This window comes from Polypterus senegalus, chromosome 18, assembly GCF_016835505.1.
Source record: "Polypterus senegalus isolate Bchr_013 chromosome 18, ASM1683550v1, whole genome shotgun sequence".
Lineage (NCBI taxonomy): Eukaryota > Metazoa > Chordata > Cladistia > Polypteriformes > Polypteridae > Polypterus > Polypterus senegalus.
Window position 1 is genome coordinate 58103992 of NC_053171.1, and position 23433 is coordinate 58127424.

General features: G+C 40.2%; 1 protein-coding gene across 2 annotated transcripts in view; it reads left to right on the forward strand.

The window, feature by feature from the left end:
* The first annotated feature begins 3187 nt into the window (after positions 1-3187).
* The window catches only part of LOC120518700 (SLAM family member 8-like), a 29426-nt gene continuing 9180 nt past the window's right edge, over positions 3188-23433 (forward strand). Inside the window, exons 1-2 of one of the 2 annotated variants that reach the window (XM_039741622.1) lie at positions 3188-4215; positions 22328-22639. In XM_039741622.1, the coding sequence (XP_039597556.1) occupies positions 22417-22639 (223 nt within the window). In that variant the 5' untranslated portion in view covers positions 3188-4215; positions 22328-22416. The remainder of the gene's footprint in view (positions 4216-22327; positions 22640-23433) is intronic. The other variant, XM_039741623.1, reaches the window with a different exon arrangement.

The window sequence follows — 23433 nt, forward strand, 5'->3', positions numbered from 1 at the left end:
GATTTTGGTGTCATTTATATTACATTGATTAGCCTGCTTTAAAAGTCATTACACATAATACATTTGATAATATTATTTCATAAAGTAAATAAATAAAAACAGAATTATTAGATTTTTTTATTCATGCTAATCATTTAAAAGCATAATTATATTTACAATAGCAATTCTTAATTTAATAGTTTTTGCATATATCATATCAAATATTTTTTAATTTATTTTACATGCTTTGTTTCTTGGATCCTCCCTGTGTGAACTTTGCATGTTTTCCCTGTGTCTAAGTGGTATTCCTCAGTTTCCTCCCATTGTCCAAGGACATTCAGAGGTCCGGTGAATTGGTAACACTAAATTGTCCCTAGTGTGTGTTTGGTGTGTGGCTGTACAGGTGTGTTTGTCCTGCGATGGTATGAAAAGGGCCATTTTCGTTGCTGGAAAATCACTGCAAAAATGAAGACAAAGGAGCATTCTGCTGATGTGAGAAACAAAGTCATTCAAATGCACAAAGCAGGAAAGGGCTACAAAAAATATCTAAAATGTCCCGTTGCACACTGTTGGATCCATGATCAGAAAGTGGAAGGTTCATCACAGCACCTAATCTCTTACTAGTACCGACCGTCCCCCAAAACTAAACATCAGAGCGAGACATTGAGTGGAGAGTGAGGCGACTAAAAATCCAACCTTCACTCACAGAAATCTTCAATGCTCTTTGGCTGAAGCTGGAGTGAAGGTGCAGGGGTCCACAATTTAAAGAGTTCCCCATAAAACAGGCCTCTATTGAAGGGTAGCAAGAAAGAAGCCATTACTTAAGAAGGTCCACATAAAAGCACATATGACATTTGCTACAAAGCATGGAAAGACCCAGTTAAGATGTGGAAGAAGGTTTTATGGTCAGATGAGACCAAAACAGAACTTTTTGGCCAGACTTCAAAGAGGTATGTGTGGTGTAAAACTAACACTGCCCGTGCCTCAAGAAACACCTACAGTAAAATATGGTGATGGCAGCATCAGGCTATGGGTATGCTTTTAATGTGCTGGGACTGGAAATCTTGTCAGAGTTGAAGGAATGATGGATGGACACAAAAAACGCACAATATTGCAGTAGGACTCGTTATAGTCTGCTATGAACCTACGGCTTGGTAGGAGATTCATCTTTCAACATGACAATGACCCAATGTGACACTGGAATGGCTCATAAACAGTAAGTTGAATGTTTTGGAGTCATTGCCCTGATCTTAACCCTTTTGAAAATCTGTAGCACTATTTGAAAACTGCTGTCCAGAGGCAATATCCCACAAACCTAGAGAATTTCTAGAAATTCTGCTAATAAGAACAAGTTAGAATTATTCCTGAACAATATGTAAAACTAGAACATATTTACATACCCAAAAGAATTAAGGCTGTTATGGCAGCACACATGTTCTCAACAAAGTAATCACGTGTAGGGATTGAATACTTAGGCAAACACTAACTTCTGAGATTTTCTTCTTCAGTTAAATATCTACAGAAAATGGTTTATTTTGACTTTGGTAGTGTATTGTTACAGCATGAGAGTTCACATTAAAAATACTGAATAGATAAATATGTGTAGAAATCTTTTGTCATGCAGAAAAGTATGATGAGTTTCAAGGGGATTGAATACTTTTGCATGCCACTGTATTATATCTGTACCTGTGCAGCTAATTAAAGATAAAAGGTATACAGACATACTTTCCAAATTATGACTAAAAAGTGTTTAGGTGTCGCTTTAAAAACCACATTTATTGAAATATTGTTATTAAAAAAATTAAAAATTAAAATTAAGAGCAGGTAACATTGTTTACATTAATCTTTTATCTTGGTGTTGTTGACAGTCTTAGCCCTTTGTTGTGCAATGGACCATACTAGTGCACCTGGAGAAACACCACACAGACACAGGAAGAACATGAGAATTCCAGACAGGCTGAGTCTGGGATGGGAGTTTAAACCAGGACCCCAGAGCTGTTAGACACCAGAGCTAACCCTTATGCCATCATAAAATTTTACTTCTATCATGCAGCAAAAACTGAAATAAACTATTTTCTGGAAAATAAATCCTTCAACTGAAAACACAAGAGGAACCAAAACTTTCAGAAATAAAAATGTAAATTTCTACACAATACCCACCTATTTCCTGAAAATATAAGGACAAGAAAATCAGTAGTTACACGCATGCTATAGGTTTCCTCCGAATAAAGAGAAAGTATTAAAAAATGGTTTGTTACAAGAAACACTTGAGGGTTCCAATTAAGTAATAAACTGCTGTCTCCCAATATTTGGATGAAGTATGTGAAATATATACTTTTATACATGATATGGTTTTTGTCTACATTATGACATGAAGAATAAAAAAATAGTGTGGTGGCTTTAACTATAATATACAAGTAATGAACGTGAATGAACAAATGAATGAACGGCCATCTGGCTGGATGGATAGAGAGTTAGATGGATGGATGAAAATATTCCACTAATTTTTAATACTGGAAGCTATAATTCTCTGACTGCTTCTCAAAATCTAGACAAACTTCTATAAGCAAATATGATTTATTCATGTAAAGCTTTCATTTTAAACACTGTGCTCTAAAGAGACCCATTTTTCAGCATTTAAAATAACTATATATTGTACAACTGTCTGACCATCTTTTTAAGCTGTCTTCTTAACATTCTCAAATCTAAACAACCAAAGAAAAATAAAATTAAATTTCATATTGGAAGAGTACATACTGTATTCTTCATTAGATATTATCAGGAGGCTTAAATACAGTATATACAAGGAACAACTTAGAAATAGATAAAGTTGTGTTAGCAGATAGAAAATTTAAAGAATACATAAAAACGAAATTTAGTTAATACAGTAAGTGATGGGCAGTACGGTGGCACAGTGGTAGCACTTCTGCCTTGCAGTAAGGAGACCTGGGTCCGCTTCCCGGGTCCTCCCTGCATGGAGTTTACATGTTCTTCCCGTGTCTGCATGGGTTTCCTTCGGGTGCTCCGGTTTCCTCCCACAATCCAAAGACATGCAGGTTAGGTCCATTGGTGATCCTTAATGTGTGTGTGTGTGAATTGCAGTGGGCTAGCACCCTGCCTGGGGATTTGTTCCTGCCTTGTGCCCTGCGTTGGCTGGGATTGACTCTAGCAGACCCCCGTGACCCTGTGTTAGGATATAGTGGGTTGGAAAATGACTGACTGATAGTAAGTGATGTGTGACGCTAGTAGTACTACAAATTTCACCGTGCTTATCCAGTTAAGTGGGAGCTCAATGTATAAGAAGACTGCCAAATGAAATCAATAATAAGAAGACAAAGTCATGGAGAGCTGGGGTCTTAGACCTGTGGCTTACAGCAAAACCCCTCCCATCTACTTAGAAAAAGTTGGTACAACAGTCAGGATCATGTTCTTTGACTTTTTCAGTGCTTTTGACACCATTTTGCCTCAGGAGCTGGTGAAAAAAGGCTTTGAATCGTGATGTCCCCACAATCTACTGAATCATGGACTACCTGAACAACAGACAGCAGCTTGTGAGGCTCAGGGACTATGTGGCAGAAGTTGTGGTGAGTAATGCTGGAGGACCTCAGAGAACTATCCTGTCTACCTTCCTGTTCACCCACTACACAATCAACTTCCTACACAATGCACCACATGCCATCTACAAAATGTTTTAGATGACTCTTCCATCACAGGTTGCATTAATAATGGAAACAAGTCAGAGTACAGAAAAGTTGTGGAGAACTTTGTCTTGTGGTAAAAGGAAAAAAACTTGCAACTCAACATCAGCAATACATTGGTGTGCCAAGAAGCCCCTGTGACCAATCACCATTCGGGGAGGACATGGAAGTGGTGCAGAGCTACAAGTACCTAGGGGCTCACATGAAAAACAAATCAGATTGGTCTGACAACACAGTGATGCTGGACAAGAAGAGCCAGAGCAGACTTGACTTCCTAAGGAGACTCAGGGCTTTAAATGTGTTCAGCAAGCTGCTTGAAATGTTCTACCAGTCCATAGTAGCCAGTGTGGTGTTCTATGCTGCAGTCTTCAGGGGACACAACCTCAGCTCAAAAAAAGCACAATGCCTGAACAAACTTATTAGGAAAACCTGGTCCATCACAGTGAGAGCCCTGGACACACTGGAAGCTGTTGTAGAAAAGCAGATGGTAGCAAAATTGGATGCCATCATGAAAAATCCCATCCATCCCCTACATAAGGTACTCTCTTGGATCACTTTTATGTATAGGCCCATTTCACTACAGTGTGCAAAGAAGCGCTTCTGGGGGTCTTTTCTGATCACTGCTATCAAGCATTTTAGTGCTTCTTTCCGATGTATTTGTTAAGTTAATTTTGAAATACCCTTTTGAAATATCTGCACAATATTTATTTATTTGTTTATTTTTTCACTGTATAGATAGATAGATAGAGATAGATAGATACTTTATTAATCCCAAGGGGAAATTCACATAATCCAGCAGCGGTATACTGATGCAAAGAAACAATATTAAATTAAATAGTAATAAAATGAAAAAATAAAAATAAAAAGAAGACAATAACTTTGAGTAATGTTAGCATTTACTCCCCTGGGTGGAATTGAAGAGTCGCATAGTGTGGGGGAGGAACGATCTCCTCAGTCTGTCAGTGGAGCAAGACAGTGACAAAAGTCTGTCACTGAAGCTACTCCTCTGCCTGGAGATGACACTGTTCAGTGGATACAGTGGATTCTTCATGATTGACAGGAGTATGCTTAGTGCCCGTCGCTCTGCCACAGATGTTAAACTGTCCAACTTTACTCCTACAACAGAGCCTGCCTTCTTAACAAGTTTGTCCAGGCGTGAGGCGTCCTTCATCTTTATGCTGCCTCCCCAGCACACCACCACGTAGAAGAGGGCACTCGCCACAACCGTCTGGTAGAACATCTGCAGCATCTTATTGCAGATGTTGAAGGATGCCAACCTTCTCAGAAAGTATAGTCTGCTCTGACCTTTCTTACATAGAGCATCAGTATTGGCAGTCCAGTCCAATTTGTCATCCAGTTGCACTCCCAGATATTTATAGGTCTGCACCCTCTGCACACAGTCACCTCTGATGATCACAGGGTCCATGAGGGGCTTGGGCCTCCTAAAATCCACCACCAGCTCCTTGGTTTTGCTGGTGTTAAGATGTAAGTGGTTTGAGTCGCACCATTTAACAAAGTCTTTGATTAGCTTCCTGTACTCCTCCTCCTGCCCACTCCTGATGCAGCCCACAATAGCAGTGTCATCAGCAAACTTTTGCACGTGGCAGGACTCCGAGTCATATTGGAAATCTGATGTATATAGATTGAACAGGACCGGAGAAAGTACAGTCCCCTGTGGCGCCCCTGTATTGCTGAACACAATGTCAGACCTGCAGTTCCCAAGACGCACATATTGAGGTCTGTCTGTAAGATAGATGTATTATCTGTTATGTGAATCTGTAGTTTTGTTTTCTATGTTTCTGCTACTGTATGCATCTGAATTTTCTCTTGGGATTAATACAGTTTTTCTGATTTGATCTATCTAATCCAAGACACACTTACATTTTCACCCACACCTTGGGCCTCATGTATAACAATGTGTGTAGAATTCACACTAATTTATGGCGTACGTACAAAAGTGATAAATGTGCGTACACATAAAAAAATTCAGATGCTCAAAGCCGTGCGTAAGTCAACTTCCACACACTTCAGCTTTATAAATCCCGGTCAGCATGAAATGTAACACACGTGCACACACCTGCCTCCCCACCCCAACTCATTCCATAACTTTACATATTTTATTATGCAAGTCGATATAAATATCACCTTCTGTTCTGTGGTTAAAAGATAATAGCAAAAGCATGTGAAAAAAAGAATTTCAGCGACTGCAAAGTAGGGGCAAGGAAAAATGTACAATCTGTTGACTTAAGCAGTGGCATAAGCAAAAAAAGGAAGTTAATCGAGTGATACAGAGTGGTGAAAACACTCGAAAGTTCAAGTTCAGAAAGTCGCACCATGCCCAAAATAAAAAAGAAGTGATTGGATATCAAAGTCACTGTGAAAAGTGACAGGGGGCGAGTTTAGACCAGGGGTAGGAGAGAGAGGTGTGTGTGTGGGGAAATGGGAGGTGTTAGTAACAGGGTTCTCAACCTTAATTTGAAATCACCCTAGAGGATCTATTCCAGATACATATGCCCCTAAAATACAGGTTCCTGAATCATGTAAAGAAGGGATCTTCAGAGTAATGATCAAAGGGTTACAATGGTATTCGGCACATTCATGAGGGGCATGTCCTTTTATAATAGAAAACGATATTTCAGACCATACTTCTGGGCCTTTATAGGGTTGATAAACACCAGTCATCAGTTCCAGTATTAGCCAAAACCCAGTCCCACATGTCACAGTTACTTCCGAATCCAGAGTTTGTAACAGTTACACACACATTTGTCAGACCAGTTCCACTGGATTTGTCGATCAGTCCCACAGTCAATAATAGAACAGAAATCCACCTGAACTGATGTGGTGATTCCGAAAGGAAAAGTCAAGGTGACCAGAGCAGTCGACAAGGGGATGGAAAGACATAGTAGGACCACAATCAAGGGTGCCATCTTTTGCAATGTGAGATGTGAATCCAAGCAGGCAGTCCCTCAACTTTAACAGCATGTGGTGTCTACAGCAGAACTTGAACGGTCCTCTCCACCGAGGGTGATGCCAATGTTTCCTTCGAGTATCTCTAGCCAGAATCCAGGTTCCTAATGGAATCGGGAGTCCTTTGATGGAGGACTAGTTCTCCAGGCCTGATTCACCTGCTCGTGGACTTCCTTCAGAGAAGCTCGGAGACCTGTAAGACTGGAAAGAAGATCATTGTCCACAGTATGCAGTGTAACATTACCTATGACCATGCCGACTGGCATGGTCCATCCGGTCAGAATTTCGAATGGCGACAGCCCTAACTGCCAATGTGTTCTTCCCCTTAATCCCATCAAGGCCAGAGGCAGAGCATCAGGCCAAGTTAAATTTGTTTGCTCACAGATTTTAGCCAATTTAGATTGCAAGGTACCATTGCATCGTTCCACAATACCTCCACTCTGGGGGTGGTATTTGCAATAATGATGCACATTTATCTGGAGCCAGGTGGTTAATTCATTTATAATGGAATTTAGTGGGTGCCATTATCAGTTTGTAATTTCTGTGGTATTCCCCATCTAGGAATGATTTCCTTTATCAAAGCTTTTGCCACAGGTTTGGCATCTGCATGTTTGGAAGGGAAAGCTTCCACCCATCGGGAGAACACATCAACAATTACTTAACAGTATCGGTACCCTTTGATGGTGTTAATTCAATGAAGTCCATTTGAAGGTGTTCAATGGACCCATTAGGTTAGGTGTAATGGCGGGACTTACCTGGGTGCCCTTTCCTACATTAAACTTTTGACATAATGCACAGCACCTGCAGAACTGCTCTGCATATGTAGAGAAACCTACAGCTTCCCAATATTTTTCAACATCTTGAACCATGGCGTCTTTTCCAGCATGGTCTAGGCCATGGGCATTTTTCCATACCTGGGAAAGAAGCTTTGGGAGGAAAGGTTTGTTAGTTTGCTTATGGGTCCAGACTCCATCAGAGAGGGACCCTTCTTTGGACCATTTTCTTCTCTGTGTCCGTGGCTGCATTCTGTAAAGAAATAATTTGATTATCAGTGTCCTGGTCATTTCTCTGTTGGAATAAAAGATTGGTGTGTTATTATACGCAGCCCGTTTAGCAAAATGATCAGCTAATTTGTTTCCTTTACTGACAGGATCCTGTTTTCCTGTGTGAGCTTGACATTTAATGATCGCTAGCTTTGATGGTTTCGTTATGGCCTCTAAGAGGGATTCTTTTAGTTTTTATGTTGAATGGGCTTGCCAGTACTGGTCTTGAATCCCTGAGTTTCCATAATGCCCCATGATCATGGCAGACTCCAAAAGCATATCTAGAATCAGTATAGATAGTTACAATTTTTCCCTCTGACAACTGACAAGCTCGGGTGAGAGCTATCAACTCAGCTGCCTGCTTAAACTTGAAGAAATTCGGTTTGCTTCCAGCAGGTGGTCACCTTTGACCACTGCATAGCTGGTTGAAGGTGTTCCATTTTCCAATCATAAAGAACATCCATCCACAAAAATTATCTCTCCTGTTCCTAAGGGTGTTTCCTGTAGGTCTGGTCTAGGTTTTATAACCTTAGTTATTTTATCATGACAGTTGTGGGTTCCCCTTGATTTTCAGTTGGAAGCAATGTAGCTGGATTTAAGGTGGAGCACCTTTCTATGGTAACGTTTGACAATGTACAGAGTATATTTTGGTAGTGTATTTCCCTAGCAGTAGTGAGATGTGAGGTTTTAGCCTGTACTAAAATGGAGTGAACGGCGTGAGGCACTTTTACCACTAGGGGGCTCATGAGCACTATATCTGTACTGGCTAGCACGGCCTCTGTTGTGGCTGCTACAGCTCTGAGACAGGTTGGAAGTCCCACAGCCACTGGATCCAATTTTTCAAAAATAGGCTAAGCCTTTGTTTTTCTCCATGGAGTTGTGTAAAAATGCATTCATATATCCCCTTTTCGTCACAAACAGAGTGAATGGACGAGATAGTCAACAGTCCCAACGCATGCGCAAACAGTAGGGCATTTTTTTTTTTAAGTTACATAGAGCCTTCCCAGCTTGATCTTTCCATGCCACCTGACCAGAAAGGGGAGATCAGGGGTTGCAAAAGCTGTGCTGTTTCATTGAAGTTTAAAATCCATTGCCGGCAGTATCCTATAACGCCTAACCTGCTTTGTAACAGGTCTTGGTCTAGGAAGATTTTGAATGGTGTTTATACGGTCGCTAGTGAGAGAGAGAGCTCTTGTTTCACAAGAAATGTCATGACCTGAATATTTCACAGTTGTTTGAATTAACTGCAGTTTTGTTTTAGAAACTTTGTGGCCATTTTCTGCTAAATAATAACAATTGCTGAGTATCCGTGCACAATCTGCTTCGTAGTACTACACAACATTCCACATACTGTATCAATACACTGTCTTTTCCCAGCCAAAAGCCTTTTAAATTTTGAGCAAGAGCTTATCCAATACACAAGGGCTACAATATATCCCTGAGGCATAACGGTCCATGTCCAACGGCGGTTTTGGAAAGTAAAGGCAAACCAGAATTGAGAGTCGGGGTGCAAAGGAATACAAAATAAGCATTAGCAAAGTCAATAACAGAGAAATAACAGGCGGACGAGGGTATCGTAGAAAGAATAGTGGAAGGATTAGTAACAATAGGTGCCCTAGGAAAAACTGCAGAATTTACGTGTCGAAGATCTTAAACAAAAACGCCATGAACCGTCAGCCTTTTAAACAGGTAAAACGGGGGAGTTGACTGGAGAGTGTTTAATTTGAATGACTGCTCCACATTTCACGAGATCGGAATGTACGGCGGAGATGCCAGCCTCTGCTGCTGGAGACAGAGGATACTGGGAGCGATGCGGGCGGAAGGAGGATTTTGGGTAAATCACCAGTGGCTCACAGTGTGCTATCCTTCCATAATCATTTTCCCCTGGGACCAAAGTGCATTGGGAAGTGAGGAAAGCCAAGTGGGAGAGGCGGTTTGCAATGAAAATCAGAAAGGGAAGGACGGCACAATGCACATGTACTAAAAATCATTTTGAAGCACAAACTTTAGTTATCAAATGATCTGAGGTATCAAAGATACCCGAAGCAACATGTAGCCAGTCCGTCCTATTGAAACATTGTTCCACCCAATCCCCAATTTCAACTCAGTGAACGGTGCTATAATTGGCTAAAGAAAAACATGGGGAACCGAACCTCCGAAATAGAAAACGCTTTGGGAATATGTGAAGTGCACTGACAGCAGCAGCTGTGTTGCATGAGAAAAAATGCAAGGGATATGGAGGGTCTCTGGGCTAGTACCTGAAAAGAGAAAAGATTCTAACCAAGGTGTGTCCACTTCAGAAGGGAAGTACTGGGCAGTGCAGTGGAGGGTGTTGGGGACTTGCAAGTGGGGAAAAGAATATAAGAGTGTAGGGCTTTAGAAGAATGGTGTGTGAGGAGATGTTCAGGGTCCAGGCTGCAAAAGAGGGCTTAGTGTGGGGGGAGGTTTGGCACAGGAATTTAGGAATAGAATAGTGAAACCCTCGTTTGGTTAGAGAAATAGAGAGGGAGAGCGTAGTCATCATCCCTTCCTGAACAGATTAACAGGGCAGAGCTGATTTAACAAAAAACGGTGCATCAAAGTGGAACCACTGAAATGAAGCTGAACTCGAAGAGGTTTAGACACCAGTAAAAAATGTGGTTGTCCAGAAGCACTAAGAACAGTCAGTGTATCGTTCGAGGCAGACTAGAAAAGCAGTTTTAGTGCCATTCAGCAAAGTCAATAAAGGATCTGTGTCCCCATGGCAAGTGAGCAAAGGCAACTGAAAAGAGTGGCTGGGGGTCCCTGTGAAAGGAATATCCTCAGGTTCAGGTAAGGAAGGCGGGGAGGAAGCTGATGTGGGCAATTGCTGCAGAAGTGTCCCATCGTAACAGGCAAGATGTGTAGGTGCTTGATCTGAGGGGAGAGGTGGCTGAGCAGACGAAGAATTCGGATTAGGAGTAAAATCCACGACCTCTCCCCGGCTTCCCCTGTTCTCGGAAAAATCCACGTCTTTCACGTCCTCTCCCCCTGCCTGAGGCAGCTCCACCTGCATAATAATTCATTTGTGCCGCGATTAACTTGGTCTGAGTGTCTGACTCTTTTTGTTTAGTCTGTCGTTCAGCATGCTCCGCGTGTCTTTTTTTAACTTCATCAAAAGTGGCACTTTCCCATCCAAATACAGGACGTGCGTACTTTATTTTGAATATCACTTCTGAGTCCTGACAGAAAAGGAGGAACTCCTGCCTTGTTACGGTCGTCTGGGCTGTCTAAGCCAGAATGGTTTGTCAACAAGTCCTGAATGCGGTGTGCCCATTCATCTACTGTCTCATTTTTCTTTTGTTTGGCAGCTGAAAAGGTAGTCGGTGCCCTTTTTATATTTTGCAGCTATTGCAGTTTTCACGGTTCCCATTTGGCAAGGAAAGGACCCTCATTATTTTGTCCACGAGGCAATGCCTCATTCCAATGCCACTGTACTCCATTATGCTGCCCATAATTGACAGTAGCCAAATGGTGCCCATCTTTCTGCGTAGCACTTGGGTCCACTCGGCCGCACTGGGTTATAAATGTTGTCTAGTTGCTGCACCTGTTCCACAAACTTCACCCCCCGATTACCTTAGGATCAGGCAATTCGGACACTACGTCTTTCAGCTCTTGAATATCCCAGTTACGGTGTATCATTACAGTAGTGGGGTTAGCATTTCCTGGGGGCAGTGTGGGATCGTGTCGGGGGTTAGGAACCTCAATTAAAGGGCATGAAAATGTGGATGCTAAAGGTTTTCAGGGGTCTTATCTCTGAGGGTTTTGGTTCTAGCACGTTGTGAAATGGAGGGCTTTTGTGTAAGTTAGAAAGCCTCCCATAGCCCCTAACAAGTGGCCGTCAGTCTCATCATCAGGATCTGTAAGTGAGGAGGGGTCACATTGATATTGTTCATCAAAGAAATCATCAGTAACTGGGGCATCGGTAACCACAGGAGCCGTTGGGGCAATGAGTGAATGTGGCAGTGGAAGGGGTTGTGGGTAAAGTGTTGGGGAAGAGAGCACTGGATATAAAAGTTTTTTTTTTTATCACTCCTTCTTCTCCTTCCTTCAGACTGGGGTCCCGTATCAGCCTACACTTTCTGTAAAGCTATAAGCAGCTGTTCTTTTCCTTTCTATTCTTAAGTTCAGCAACTAAAAGCTCATTCCGTTTTGTGCTGCTTCCAACGTACAGTCTTTAATAACCAATTCCCATCTGTCATAAATATCCATCCGATAAGGACCTCCATTACAACAACCCTGTGTATTTCTGCACAGTATTTTTCTAATTCATATCTCCAGTTCCTTCCACTGGCCATCCACCTCCACTGTCCTTATTCCACCTCCTACATTTTTTTAATCCTGTCTTCTTTTCAATGAGCTTTCTAGGGACCCGCCTTTCGATCCCGACAGCGCACTAGGAGCCTGGCGATCCCCCGAAAATAATCCTTCTAACGTTAGGTTTTTTAGGACTCTTGGGGGACTGTTTGACTGGCTACTGATTGTTTTTCCCATAGTGAGTGGCAGGATCTCAGCAGAAAGTGACTCAGCCCTCGATAAACCCCGTTCCACCCGCCATCCGCTCCTATTCCCGGATTACAGCTTCAGGTGACTTCGTGTCCGTTATTGCATCAGCAGAATCCTACATCAATACGCCCGTGGAGTCCAGGATATGGAGGTTTTACCCGATCCCTTCATCAGACGGTTTGTATGCGTCAATCTGCCAGGGTATTGTCTCCGTCACCTTAGCAACCCGTTGAAACAAGAGTATGACCAGACAGCAGATGAAAACTCGACCTCCCGTTTATTTAGACACACATTCTCTAAATACCCTTTCACCCCGTTCCTCAAATTATTATAGGAGCGTGCCACTCGCCCTTTTCTAATCCTTTCCACAGGGGTGACTAGCTAACATTCACACTGTGCCGTTTTCCGTAGGGTCCCAAGTCACTTTCCGTGAGCCCTTAGAACCTCCTATGTATTTTCCATACAGTATGCTTTCTTATTCTTTATTTTGCATATGCTTTTTATTCCTTTTCCTTCTATATTCATATTACTTCCAGCACACCAGTCAAACTAACAGGAATCCCCCGATCTACTCACCGTGACTCCATCCACCTGCATGGAAATGCCCGTCAAGTCGTGCCTCGTATCGGCTAGGAGGAGGTCAGGGACTCCCCACGCAGGAAACGCCCAAGGCAGGCCAATCCTACATTTACGCAAGCTGGACCTGATCCGGCCGGAATCGGCTCCACCACGTCCTCTGGACGATCCTGCACGAGGAGCCGCCTGCCGTCTCCTGCCCCACGTTGGCGCCAAAACTGTGGACGAAATCTCAGACCTGACAGCAGGTGCGGTTATAAAGCAGCTTTATTTTCAGAGTCACGGTGAGAAGAGTTTCAGAAAAGCAGACAATCAAATATACATGACAGCGTCAGGGCTCTTCTGAACCCCGTCTGTTGGGTGGGGTCCAGTTTTATACCCCTAGAATGCGTAATTTAATATCATTATAAAATGTAACAGTCAACACATTTATTATACACAAACCTTTAGCCCCTTCAATGTCCCTTATGCAACTTGATTTCTTGGCCCCTTTTGTTATGGTGTTCAGATGTAAGCTAAGGGAAAACGTGATAAGGCAGACTCATGTGTGGAATGCTCAGACCTTGAGTCCTTTGCACAAACATTTTTCTGTTTGCTAAAACAAAGCATGCTATTACATGGTTTTGTAAAGCTTACTTCTCAGACATGAATTAGTACAAGGGAACGAAGAGAACATTCGTCTTCCATAAAAGGTGAGTCGTAGCCCACCATCTGAGTGCCATACAGAAGCGTATTAGGGTACAGAGAAAAGAAAAAAAATAGGAACACAGCAAAGAAAACTTTAATCTCAAAATTTCCACTTTGATCTCGTAGTTTATTTTGTCATCTCCTACCCTTCCTTTTCTTACAACACGTAATAAATCGCCACACAATAGGCTCTTTAATAAATATCAGACCGGCTGTATAAGCTTAGAACACCAATTCTTCAAAACTTTTAAGGAAAATTGGGAAGTCTTCATGTCAGCATGTTTAATTATACCATCCATCTATCCATCCAGGGTCACACCAGTCCCAGCAATCATACAGCGTGAGGCAGGACCAATCCCTGGATGGGGTGCCAGCTCATCGCTACTGCTGCACCACTATGCCCCCACATGTTTAATTAGTAGCAGTTATTCAAATGAAGATAAAAATGTATCTGTATAATGTAATATATATATTTTAATCCATGTCATCTTAAAAATGATATCAAGTGCACATCCTAGTATTCTAACAGCACAGAGCTCAAAGAGAATAGCTCTTAGAAATCTAAATCGACCAGCCAGTCATCATCATCTGTAAATATGCAATTTCTTCTATTGAATTGAATTGAAATCCTTTATTGTTAATGTATGGTACAGTGAGATTCAATAAGCAGATCCTCCATAAACCTATTTTTCTATAAAATGATAAAATAACAATAATAATAATACACATATTAAGGCATAAGTACAATAAACATGTACATATAGTGCAGATAGTGCAAATGGTTCATGAAGTGGCTCAGGTTGTGCAATATTACAGTTGTAGTGCAAGTTTACAGTGAGGTAATTGTAATTCTAAGTACAAGCAGTTCTACCAGGAGCACTTGATGGACTGATTGAGGGAGTTCGTAGCTTTTGGGATGAAACTGTTTCTGAACCTTGAGGTCCGCGCAGGAAAGGCTCTGATGCATTTGCCAGATGTGAGAAGTTCAAATAAACTGTGCTAATGGTTCAATGGAATCCATGCAGATGCTGCTGGGTTTATTTAGGCAGCATGTGCTATACATGTCCTCCAGAGCTGGAATCTGTATCCCAATAATCCTCTGTGCTCTCAACACAACCCGTCATAGAGCATTCTGATCAGTGGCTGTATAGCTGTGATACCACACTCAAATAGTCAGTCAGTCATTTTCCATCCAACTATATCCTAACACAGGGTCATGGGGGTCTGCTGGAGCCAATCACAGGGCACAAGGCAGGACCAAATCCCGGGCGGGGCGCCAGCCCACCGCAAACACTCAAATACAATGGGTTAAAATACTCTGAGTGATTCCAATGAGAGTAACAACACTGAAGCAGCTATAGTATTTGGAATAGATTGTCCATTTCGTACACCATTATATTGTTACAGAGTGATACAATCAGGTGCCTTAAATTTATAAAGGAATTTATAAAGGATATGCGGTTAATTTCAGTGTATTTGAAAATACCTGTGTCATGGATAAGAATCTAAAAAGGAAAGGGAAACCACACATAATAGTAGCACTGCTTTGACGCTGGGTGCTGCCAATTTGCTGGTGTGAAAATGTGTGTGGCTTTATGCCAAGTTTAGTCTGTATACATTGCAATGTGAGTGTGGAAATGGGCAAATGCCACATTTTTGTGCATACGCATCGTTTATACATGAGGCCTATGGTAACTGAGAAGTATCAAAGTACCAAAATTTAAATCCTAGTATATGCTATTGTACATTGCAAATTGAGGTAAACCTCAGCCAAAGCCACATAGATTTTGGCAATGAAAGTGTGCTCCTTGACGATTATTTTATTTGCATTTTGCATGCACATGAGTTATGTTTTCCTCTCCTCTATTGCTAATTAGAGTTGATATAATTTGAACATTAAAGTATTAGCATTTTTTTTTCAGAGGCCTTAAATGTTTGAAGAGTGCGCCAGAGGTTATTAGTTTAAACAACGCAAGAAACTTGTTGAGGCAAACTTTTATGTTTACAGAAAGTTTCCCCTGATCATTGTGTGGCAACAATTTAATCCTATAAGAAAACCTATGGCTAACTACCTGTTATGGAGGACAGGCTGGCCAGTTAGTGCTGAACTGGTGCTAATGGTGCAGAGGTTCCTATGATAGTCAGAGATGAGTCCCAATAACTGAAACTGTGAAGCTGAGGACTGAATGGAGGAAAAGGCTCCTGTTGCTGGAGGTAGAAAGCAGGCTACAGAAGGAGAGGAAGGAATAGGAGATACAGAGATGTTTTAGCGTCTGGAGCAGAGTAAATGGACAAGAGCAAATCAAAAAGCCATCCTTTGGCAAGGTAAAGACTAAGGTTAATTGGGTGACAGCGTAAGGGTTCGTTAATAGGAAGAAATACAAACAATGTTAGCGGAGAAGTGATGTAATAAGGGGTTTTGCACTAGTCTCATTTTTAAAATTTGACTTTGGATTGCTAAACTACTGAACCTTTTTTTGTAATAAATTAAAATTATTTAATTTAAATGTTAAAACTAAAAAAAGGCTAAAAAAGTTGATTAAAGAATTGCTACAGTTATTTTACTCCTTCTGACCCCTTAAGCTACTGTAATATTCTCCCTCTCGAATGCTTGTTGTTTGTCTTTCTTTGAGGTTAACTTTACCTCTCTGTCTGTTCACCTAACATTGTGCCCCTCTTATTCCTTACTTAAAAGGTTTCCACCCACACTGTTTGTATTCCTTCACATTATTAAAGCCTTAAGGCTATCATCCTCTTAATTGCTCTACTTTCCTGACTGTTAAGAACTGTTCAATCCAGTAAATGTTTTTTACACTTCTTCCTTTTTACTAAAAAAAGTTGCTGAATATCCGCTGTTAGTTATTTACTTACTCATTTGCCTTATTCTATACCTGCTTGTGCCTGATCAGTGCTTAGATGCTTGTCCACATACTGTGGAGATCTTCTCTTAACTGCTTTGAAGCCAGCCGTCTACCTGTACTTAAAATGGATGCTTTCTGATTTATGAACATGTGTGCCTTTGCTTTCAACTAGGGTTAACAATTATAAAAAGAGTTATATGGTGCTCTACCCAATTACTCTTTATATGCCTTGACTTTTTTCCCACTAAGGAATCACTGTTACTGTTAACTATACGTCACTGTGATGCCAGTTATCTACTTACAGAGTTGCCTGTTTCAATTTCCACAGATGTCAGCTACCACTTACTGCCCCCCTTACTAAAAAATCAATGCCAAAAGTAAAATTTCAACCATCATTTTAATTTTGTTTAAATCTTCCCTTGACATTATCTTGCTTCAAATGTTTTTAGCGATGCCAATCCACCTACATCCCACAATTCTATATTTGTAACTGTGGATACATGTGAGGTTACCCCTGTAATCCCAAACAGGATACACCAGTTAGAAAATGGGAGGGTTTGGTCTAACAATCAGAGAAGGAATGCAAACTCTCCATTTATTTTTCTGGGACCGTGTAGAACACTATTAAAAGCAATTCATCTTGTTATCTTTTTATCTCATGTTACTAATACATGACAATACAAGTTAATCAATTATAGTTGATTTCAGTACAGGTATATTGAAATGCAGTCACATGTATTGTATTGCATAAACACACTAGCATGCATATTATGTTGCTACCCAAATGTGAATTGCTGTCTCTTTTCTAGAGAACTACTGTATACAATAATTATAGAAAAAATATTACTTGCACTCATATTTGTTCAATACACATAATAAAAAAGATCAGACACTATTCTAAACATTTTCCTTGCTCCAGTTATTTTTGTTAGCTAAAAGCAGTATATAAGCTCACATGAAATTGCATTGTAATCTTCTTACAAAATGTGGAATACAAAGTGTATCACCAGCATCAATTTCAACCTGGGGAAAGGAGAACATGTGAAATGGTCCATTTGTCGACAGAGTAATCTCATTCATGATATTTTCACTGACATGGTAGACTTGACAATGTTTGCAAATGCAAGAATGAACTGTGGGGCTTGATATGTGAAAATGAAAAGAAAGATGAAGTGTGGTACTTGGCCAAGAACGAGATGTCTTTTAAGAAAAAATATATGACATGAGTACAACTCTATTGAATTGCTGGTACATGTTTAGAAGCACATACATCCAAGGTTTTATGGGATATGCATACACAAGCAAAGAAGGATGACTGTTTTTTCCTTGCTTTTGCATACAATATATTGTTTTCTATGTAGTGTCTATACATTGTAATGAGCTCATGCAACTTGGAACACAAAATACACAGCCAGCATCAATCTGACACGTGCTCTCAATGACACTGTTATTCTTCATCACTTTTGCCAGTGACATCTACTGAAGCCCAGTGGATATATTTGAGGGTGTTAAAGCATGTTTTACCCTATGTTTTATTAAATTCAAATTTTTCTTGTTTTTTGTAGCAGCCTTTACTGCATGTCACAGTTTGTGCATTTTCATGCACTTTAATAACACAGTAATTCACTGAAACCCGGACTCTAAAATTCCATGTAAACCCTAATTCCATTTAGAGAAATCATGATATTGATCTCTGATAAACCAGGTAAATACTCGTAGATTTCTACTGAAGTAACCCAGTTAAACCATTTATCAAGTGTCACGCACGCGCGAGTAGGAGGCCGCGGATTGATTCGATAACACCTGGGAAACCATTCGCCGCCAGGGAATGGCGGGTATTAACTTTCTCCCTCTGCTTCCTCATAGAAAGAAAGACCTTCCTGCACCATAGGCCTGGATTGACCGCAGTGCGATACTTCCGCCCTTCCTCCGCCATCTTGCCCTGACGTCATCCTTCCCATCCTCCCTTGCGGTCCTTCCCGGCATCCCTCCACTTCCGCTCCTCCCCAATAAAATGGCCGCCAGGAGTCGCGCGCGATATGAACTGTTTTGTTTATAATTTTGACCAGTTTTTGTTTGTGATTTACAATATACGGGGCCGGAAAACCCCAACCCTTGCTACTGTCTCCTCGGTCCTTTACACAAGTTACAGTTAGGGATTTTATAGTCTGAGCTCATCTGTTGCACTTTGTTAGGTAGTGCTTGTTTTAACTTCACACACGCTTTCAGAAGTCACTGCTAGAAAAAGGTGTAAGCTTCCACAAAGATCAATTTCCTGAAGTAAATGCTCAGGAGATTGCATTATTCCTTCTTCTGGTTGATCTTCTTCTTTTTTCGGCTGCTCCCGTTAGAGGTTGCCACAGCGGATCATCTTCTTCCATATCTTTCTGTCCTCTGCATCTTGCTCTGTTACACCCATCACCTGCATGCCCTGTCTCACCATATCCATAACCCTTATATTAGGCCTTCCTTTTTTTCACTTGCCTGGCAGCTCTATCCTTAGCATCCTTCTCCCAGTCTACCCAGTATCTCTCTCCTGCACATGTCCAAACCAACGCAATCTCACCTCTCTGACTTTGTCTCCCCACCGTCCAAATTGAGCTGACCCTCTAATGTTTAATTTCATCTGTCATCCTGTCCATCACCATTGCAAATAAGAAAGGGCTAAGAGCTGATCCCTGATGTAATCCCTCCTTCTTTTGGCTGAACTAATTTGCCAATATTTCAGAAATTGCCAAGTTTATGTTGATAAGCTGAATGTACTAAGCTAAGCTCAGCGGCACAATCTCTGGAGCAGTAGGGTAAGTTCGTATTAAGTTGTCCAAAAACTTCTTAAAGTAACAAGTGACCTAAAACAATACTTATTTTACTAAAGTAAAGATATCTGCTTTATTATTATTTCGGCTGTACTGGATGTAAAGCAAGAAGAAAACTTGTGACACTTCTTCATCCAATTGCACAACCAAGCAGAAGAGTGTACTGCATAAAATCTGGTAACAGAAACATATTAATAAAGTGTCAGTTTAATTTTCATCCAGTTGTTTTCTATAGACACGGTGAAGCAGTGTTCAGGTAACACAGCACATAATGAGAATTATCAGTGTCTCAGATCAGGAATGTAAAACAGGGGATGGATGTTATTTACTTCACAGCACATGGAGGACTTAATGCATTTATAAAATACAAGAAAATGATCAAGTTTGCCTGCATTTCTGGTCATTTTAATGAAAGTTCATATATGGGCTTAGGATTTAATAACAAATTCTGGTCAGTCAAATGTACTTTTTACATACAAAAGAAGAAAAGTTAACATAAAGTAATGCACTGGTGTCTTCATTGTAAGTAATGAGTAATGATCTCTGATAAACTAGATAAGCTAGTTTTAAAAGTTACGTTCCCCACATGTAAAATATTATCCACTTGTGAATAGCTGAATTAAACAAAATGAGACTTTAATATAGTTACTTTATAGTGCCCTATATATATGGGCTTTACCCGCTAGTGGACAGCCATCTTAAGCAAAGACACTTACTAGCTTGGCATAAGCTGTTCAAATGGTTGTCTTTAGACCCAAGTGTCACTCAACACCTGTGCCACTTACCAAAGCAGGTGCCCACTCACAGTACAACTTACAATTGAAGCTGCTAAACACTGTGGGGATATGGCAATCACTCCACACTAGGTGCTCTTAACACTATACCTTGGCCTAACCAAACAATATGTGCTCACAATTGCAACAAACCAAATCAATAAAACACAGTGAAACCAGTATTCGCAAGTAGGAAATGGATTATGAAGATAAGAATGCAGATGTTGAAGATGAGTTCCTTCAAGCCTTGGTACATAGCTGCTTAAGTGTTTCTTCAGTCTGTGGAGGTCTTTTCTTTTGCAAATGTCATTGGGAGTTGTAGACATCTTGTCAAGATGATGGTGAATATCTTCTATTCTCTGTGTAGCATGCATTCTAAACTTAAAGGCCTCTCCCTTTGTGGTGTTAAAATTAATACAGAAATGATTGGTAATGGTAAATCTTTATTTAGCCCAATCTAAGAAATGAAGTTGTTTATGAGCATTCCATAAAGAAACAACTGATATATCAACCAGTTTGTTTTTTTTTGAGATTCCTAAATATTGATGTAAAAGGTACAAAGTTCAAATCAATAAAAATTCAAAGCGTAAATCAATGAATAGCAGTCTGCTCTATTATCTGTTTAGAGATGCAAAGCTTACAGCAAAAAATGATGCAATTTTCATACAAAATTTTAACACAAAGTGCAGGTTCAGCTTGTTTCAGCACTTATTTAAATAACCTTTAAGATGGCTTGTTTAACCATTCAAAGTTCACTAAAGCTTGATTGAGAAGCAGAATTCACAGCTCACTGTTAGATAGACAGAACTTTATAAACAGATAGAACTTTATTTGTCCCCGGAGGGAAATTTCCCTTTTTACAGAAGTTCTTTAAATGAATAAATACATACATTAAAAGACAACTATACATATTCAACCACAATATGGTCTGAACACAGCCCAGAATGACTAGAAAGGAATACAATTTAAAAATAAAGAAAACTTCTGACCTGGTAGTCCCAGTCCCAGTGAGGCATTGTACAGATGTATTACTTTTAGTATAAAGGAGCCCCAGTCTCGCTTCTTGACAGACTTCTGTTGAATAATTTGTTGGCTGAAAGTCCTCTGTGTTAGTCTGCCAGAGAGAGGATGTGCAGCATTGCTCATAACGGCACTCAGTTTTGTTTTAATTCTCTCCTTTGCTACCACCTCCGGGGGGTCCACAGTGTATCCTATAACTGTGTCTGCCCTTTTAATTAGCTTGTTGATTTGGTGGGCCTCTCTTGAAGTGATGTTACCAGCCTAGCACACCACAGCATAGAAATTCTCACTGGCCAGCACAGAGTTGTAGAAGATGGTTTGTTCTTTGTAGAAGATGTATTGCTTCTTTGAGCTCATATTTATTGTGGCTTGTTCCCAACACCATTCACGTAGCTTGTTTAGTACCTAGGTTACTGAACACTTGCCATTTCATGTACAATTCAGTCTAACCGTCACTAAAACGTTTTGCATGAGGCTGATGTTCTTACTGTGGAGGCAGGTAAATTCTGCTTTTATTTGGACTTTCAGCAGTATATTTTAGCAATTTACAAAGGGCACACATTGTTATTTTAGAATTATTTTTAGTTTGTCATATTTCCTGCATAGATATGGTCAAATTTATTTGTGCACAGGTAGTTTGAATTTACTGTAAAATGGTTTAGATTGGTCATTTATGAAGAAAAATAAAGAAATCACTAAACAGTAACTTAGTCATGCCCAATATATTGACCATGACTCCTGTGTATACATTATGGATTTGAATTCCCAACAAAAGGCTGTTTTGATGAGCTGCAATAGGATCTTCATACCTATCAATTTAAGTGTATGCATTGTGGAAACAATCACAAAAAGAGATATGAAGGTTTGGGGTATCCAGCCAGTACACTTGAAAAAAATAAAAAAATAAACTAGTAAACCAGTCATTAAAGACTGACTTCAAAAACTAAAATGAGGTATAGTGATCAAGATGGTAGTTTTATAGTGGGTTGACAGGTAGGGATATGTCTCTGGAGTAAGGAACTAGAAGTGAGGTTAGGAGGGCTGGAACTGAAAGTGAGGTCAGGACAGTCAGGTGGGATTTCCCCTCTGTGGTTCTAAAACAGAGAAAGCGTTAATAGACAGTGCCACCCCTAGGGCTGGTGTACCATTATACTTATTTTATCTCATCAGCTGCCTCCCACACACGTGTTTATAGACATGTTTATCAATTTATCAACTGATATTTGTCTTCCTTCATATTTGTACTGTTTTTTTCTTTAGTTTTACATTGTTTCTTATAATGTTTACACTTTATTTTCTTCAAAACCTCATTTAGAAAAAGAATTAACCATTGAATAATTTACTAAATTCTGCAAACAACAATTTTTTTTGGCTATCTTTCAGTTTTTCACCTGCCTGTCATAAAATCCTCTAATATTTTACTTGGGACTGAAGGAAAGCCCATCACCTTGTCTTCAAGTACAACTAATATCATGGATATTGAAAGTGTGACTTGGAGAAGAGATGGAAACACAATTGTAATGTCTACCCAGAAGGCTCCACCTCCTGCTTGGAGAGACAGAGTACAGCTAAATAGTAATGACTGGTCTTTAACAATCCACAAACTAAGGCTAGAAGACAGTGGAGAATACCAGCAGGTGGTTTCAACTTTAGGAAAGCAGCTTCCAACTTACTGTGTCACACTTCAGGTATATGGTAAGAATAACTTAAGTTTTGTTCCACAGCAAAGCTTTGCTACCTTATTGTATTAGCCCAGAATTATTACTGTATAGACTGTAAGAAGTTAAAGAACACACCAAAAAAGAATATTTTTTGTAATGTTACCTACCTGATATGGTTTGTAGTGATGGCAAAGAAAAAATGCAAACTCATGTTTTCATAGAGAACTGAGACAATGTTTCTGACTGAATGAGAGCCTATGGTTACCAAAGCTGAACAGCAGCAAACAGTATCAAAAACTTTAATCTGAAGACCTGTATATTCCCTTCTTTCACTGACACAAGAATCCTCTTTTTAATTCAAAGTGTGATCCCATATAAATGGACTTCCTGTGGACTGCTTTCTTTTTCCAGCTGTATTTATTTAACAACATTTTAGCAAAAACACATGCGTGTTGCAGTTTGTGAACATATGATTGGATGACGTGTGAATAATATGGCACAAATAATATGAGATTTTCAGGGTGATGTATTGCTCTTTCCAGCAAAAAGTCACTGAATTCAATAAACAGTAGCAATAATGCAGCAGTAGTAATGCTTTAAGAGAATCAGCATTTCATACTAGTTGTAAATTACACCCCACCCCCATTGCATTTTTCTGGTGATGTAAAAAATGTAAGGGTTTTTTGCAAGAGTGTCAGCTCATTTACAACCAACAGGCACTTATACAGGTCCTAATGAAAGAACATAAATGGCGTTTTATTATATCCCTGGATGATAAGCCCCTTTAATAGGTGTCCACCATGCATGATTCAAATCATCTTTGTTATT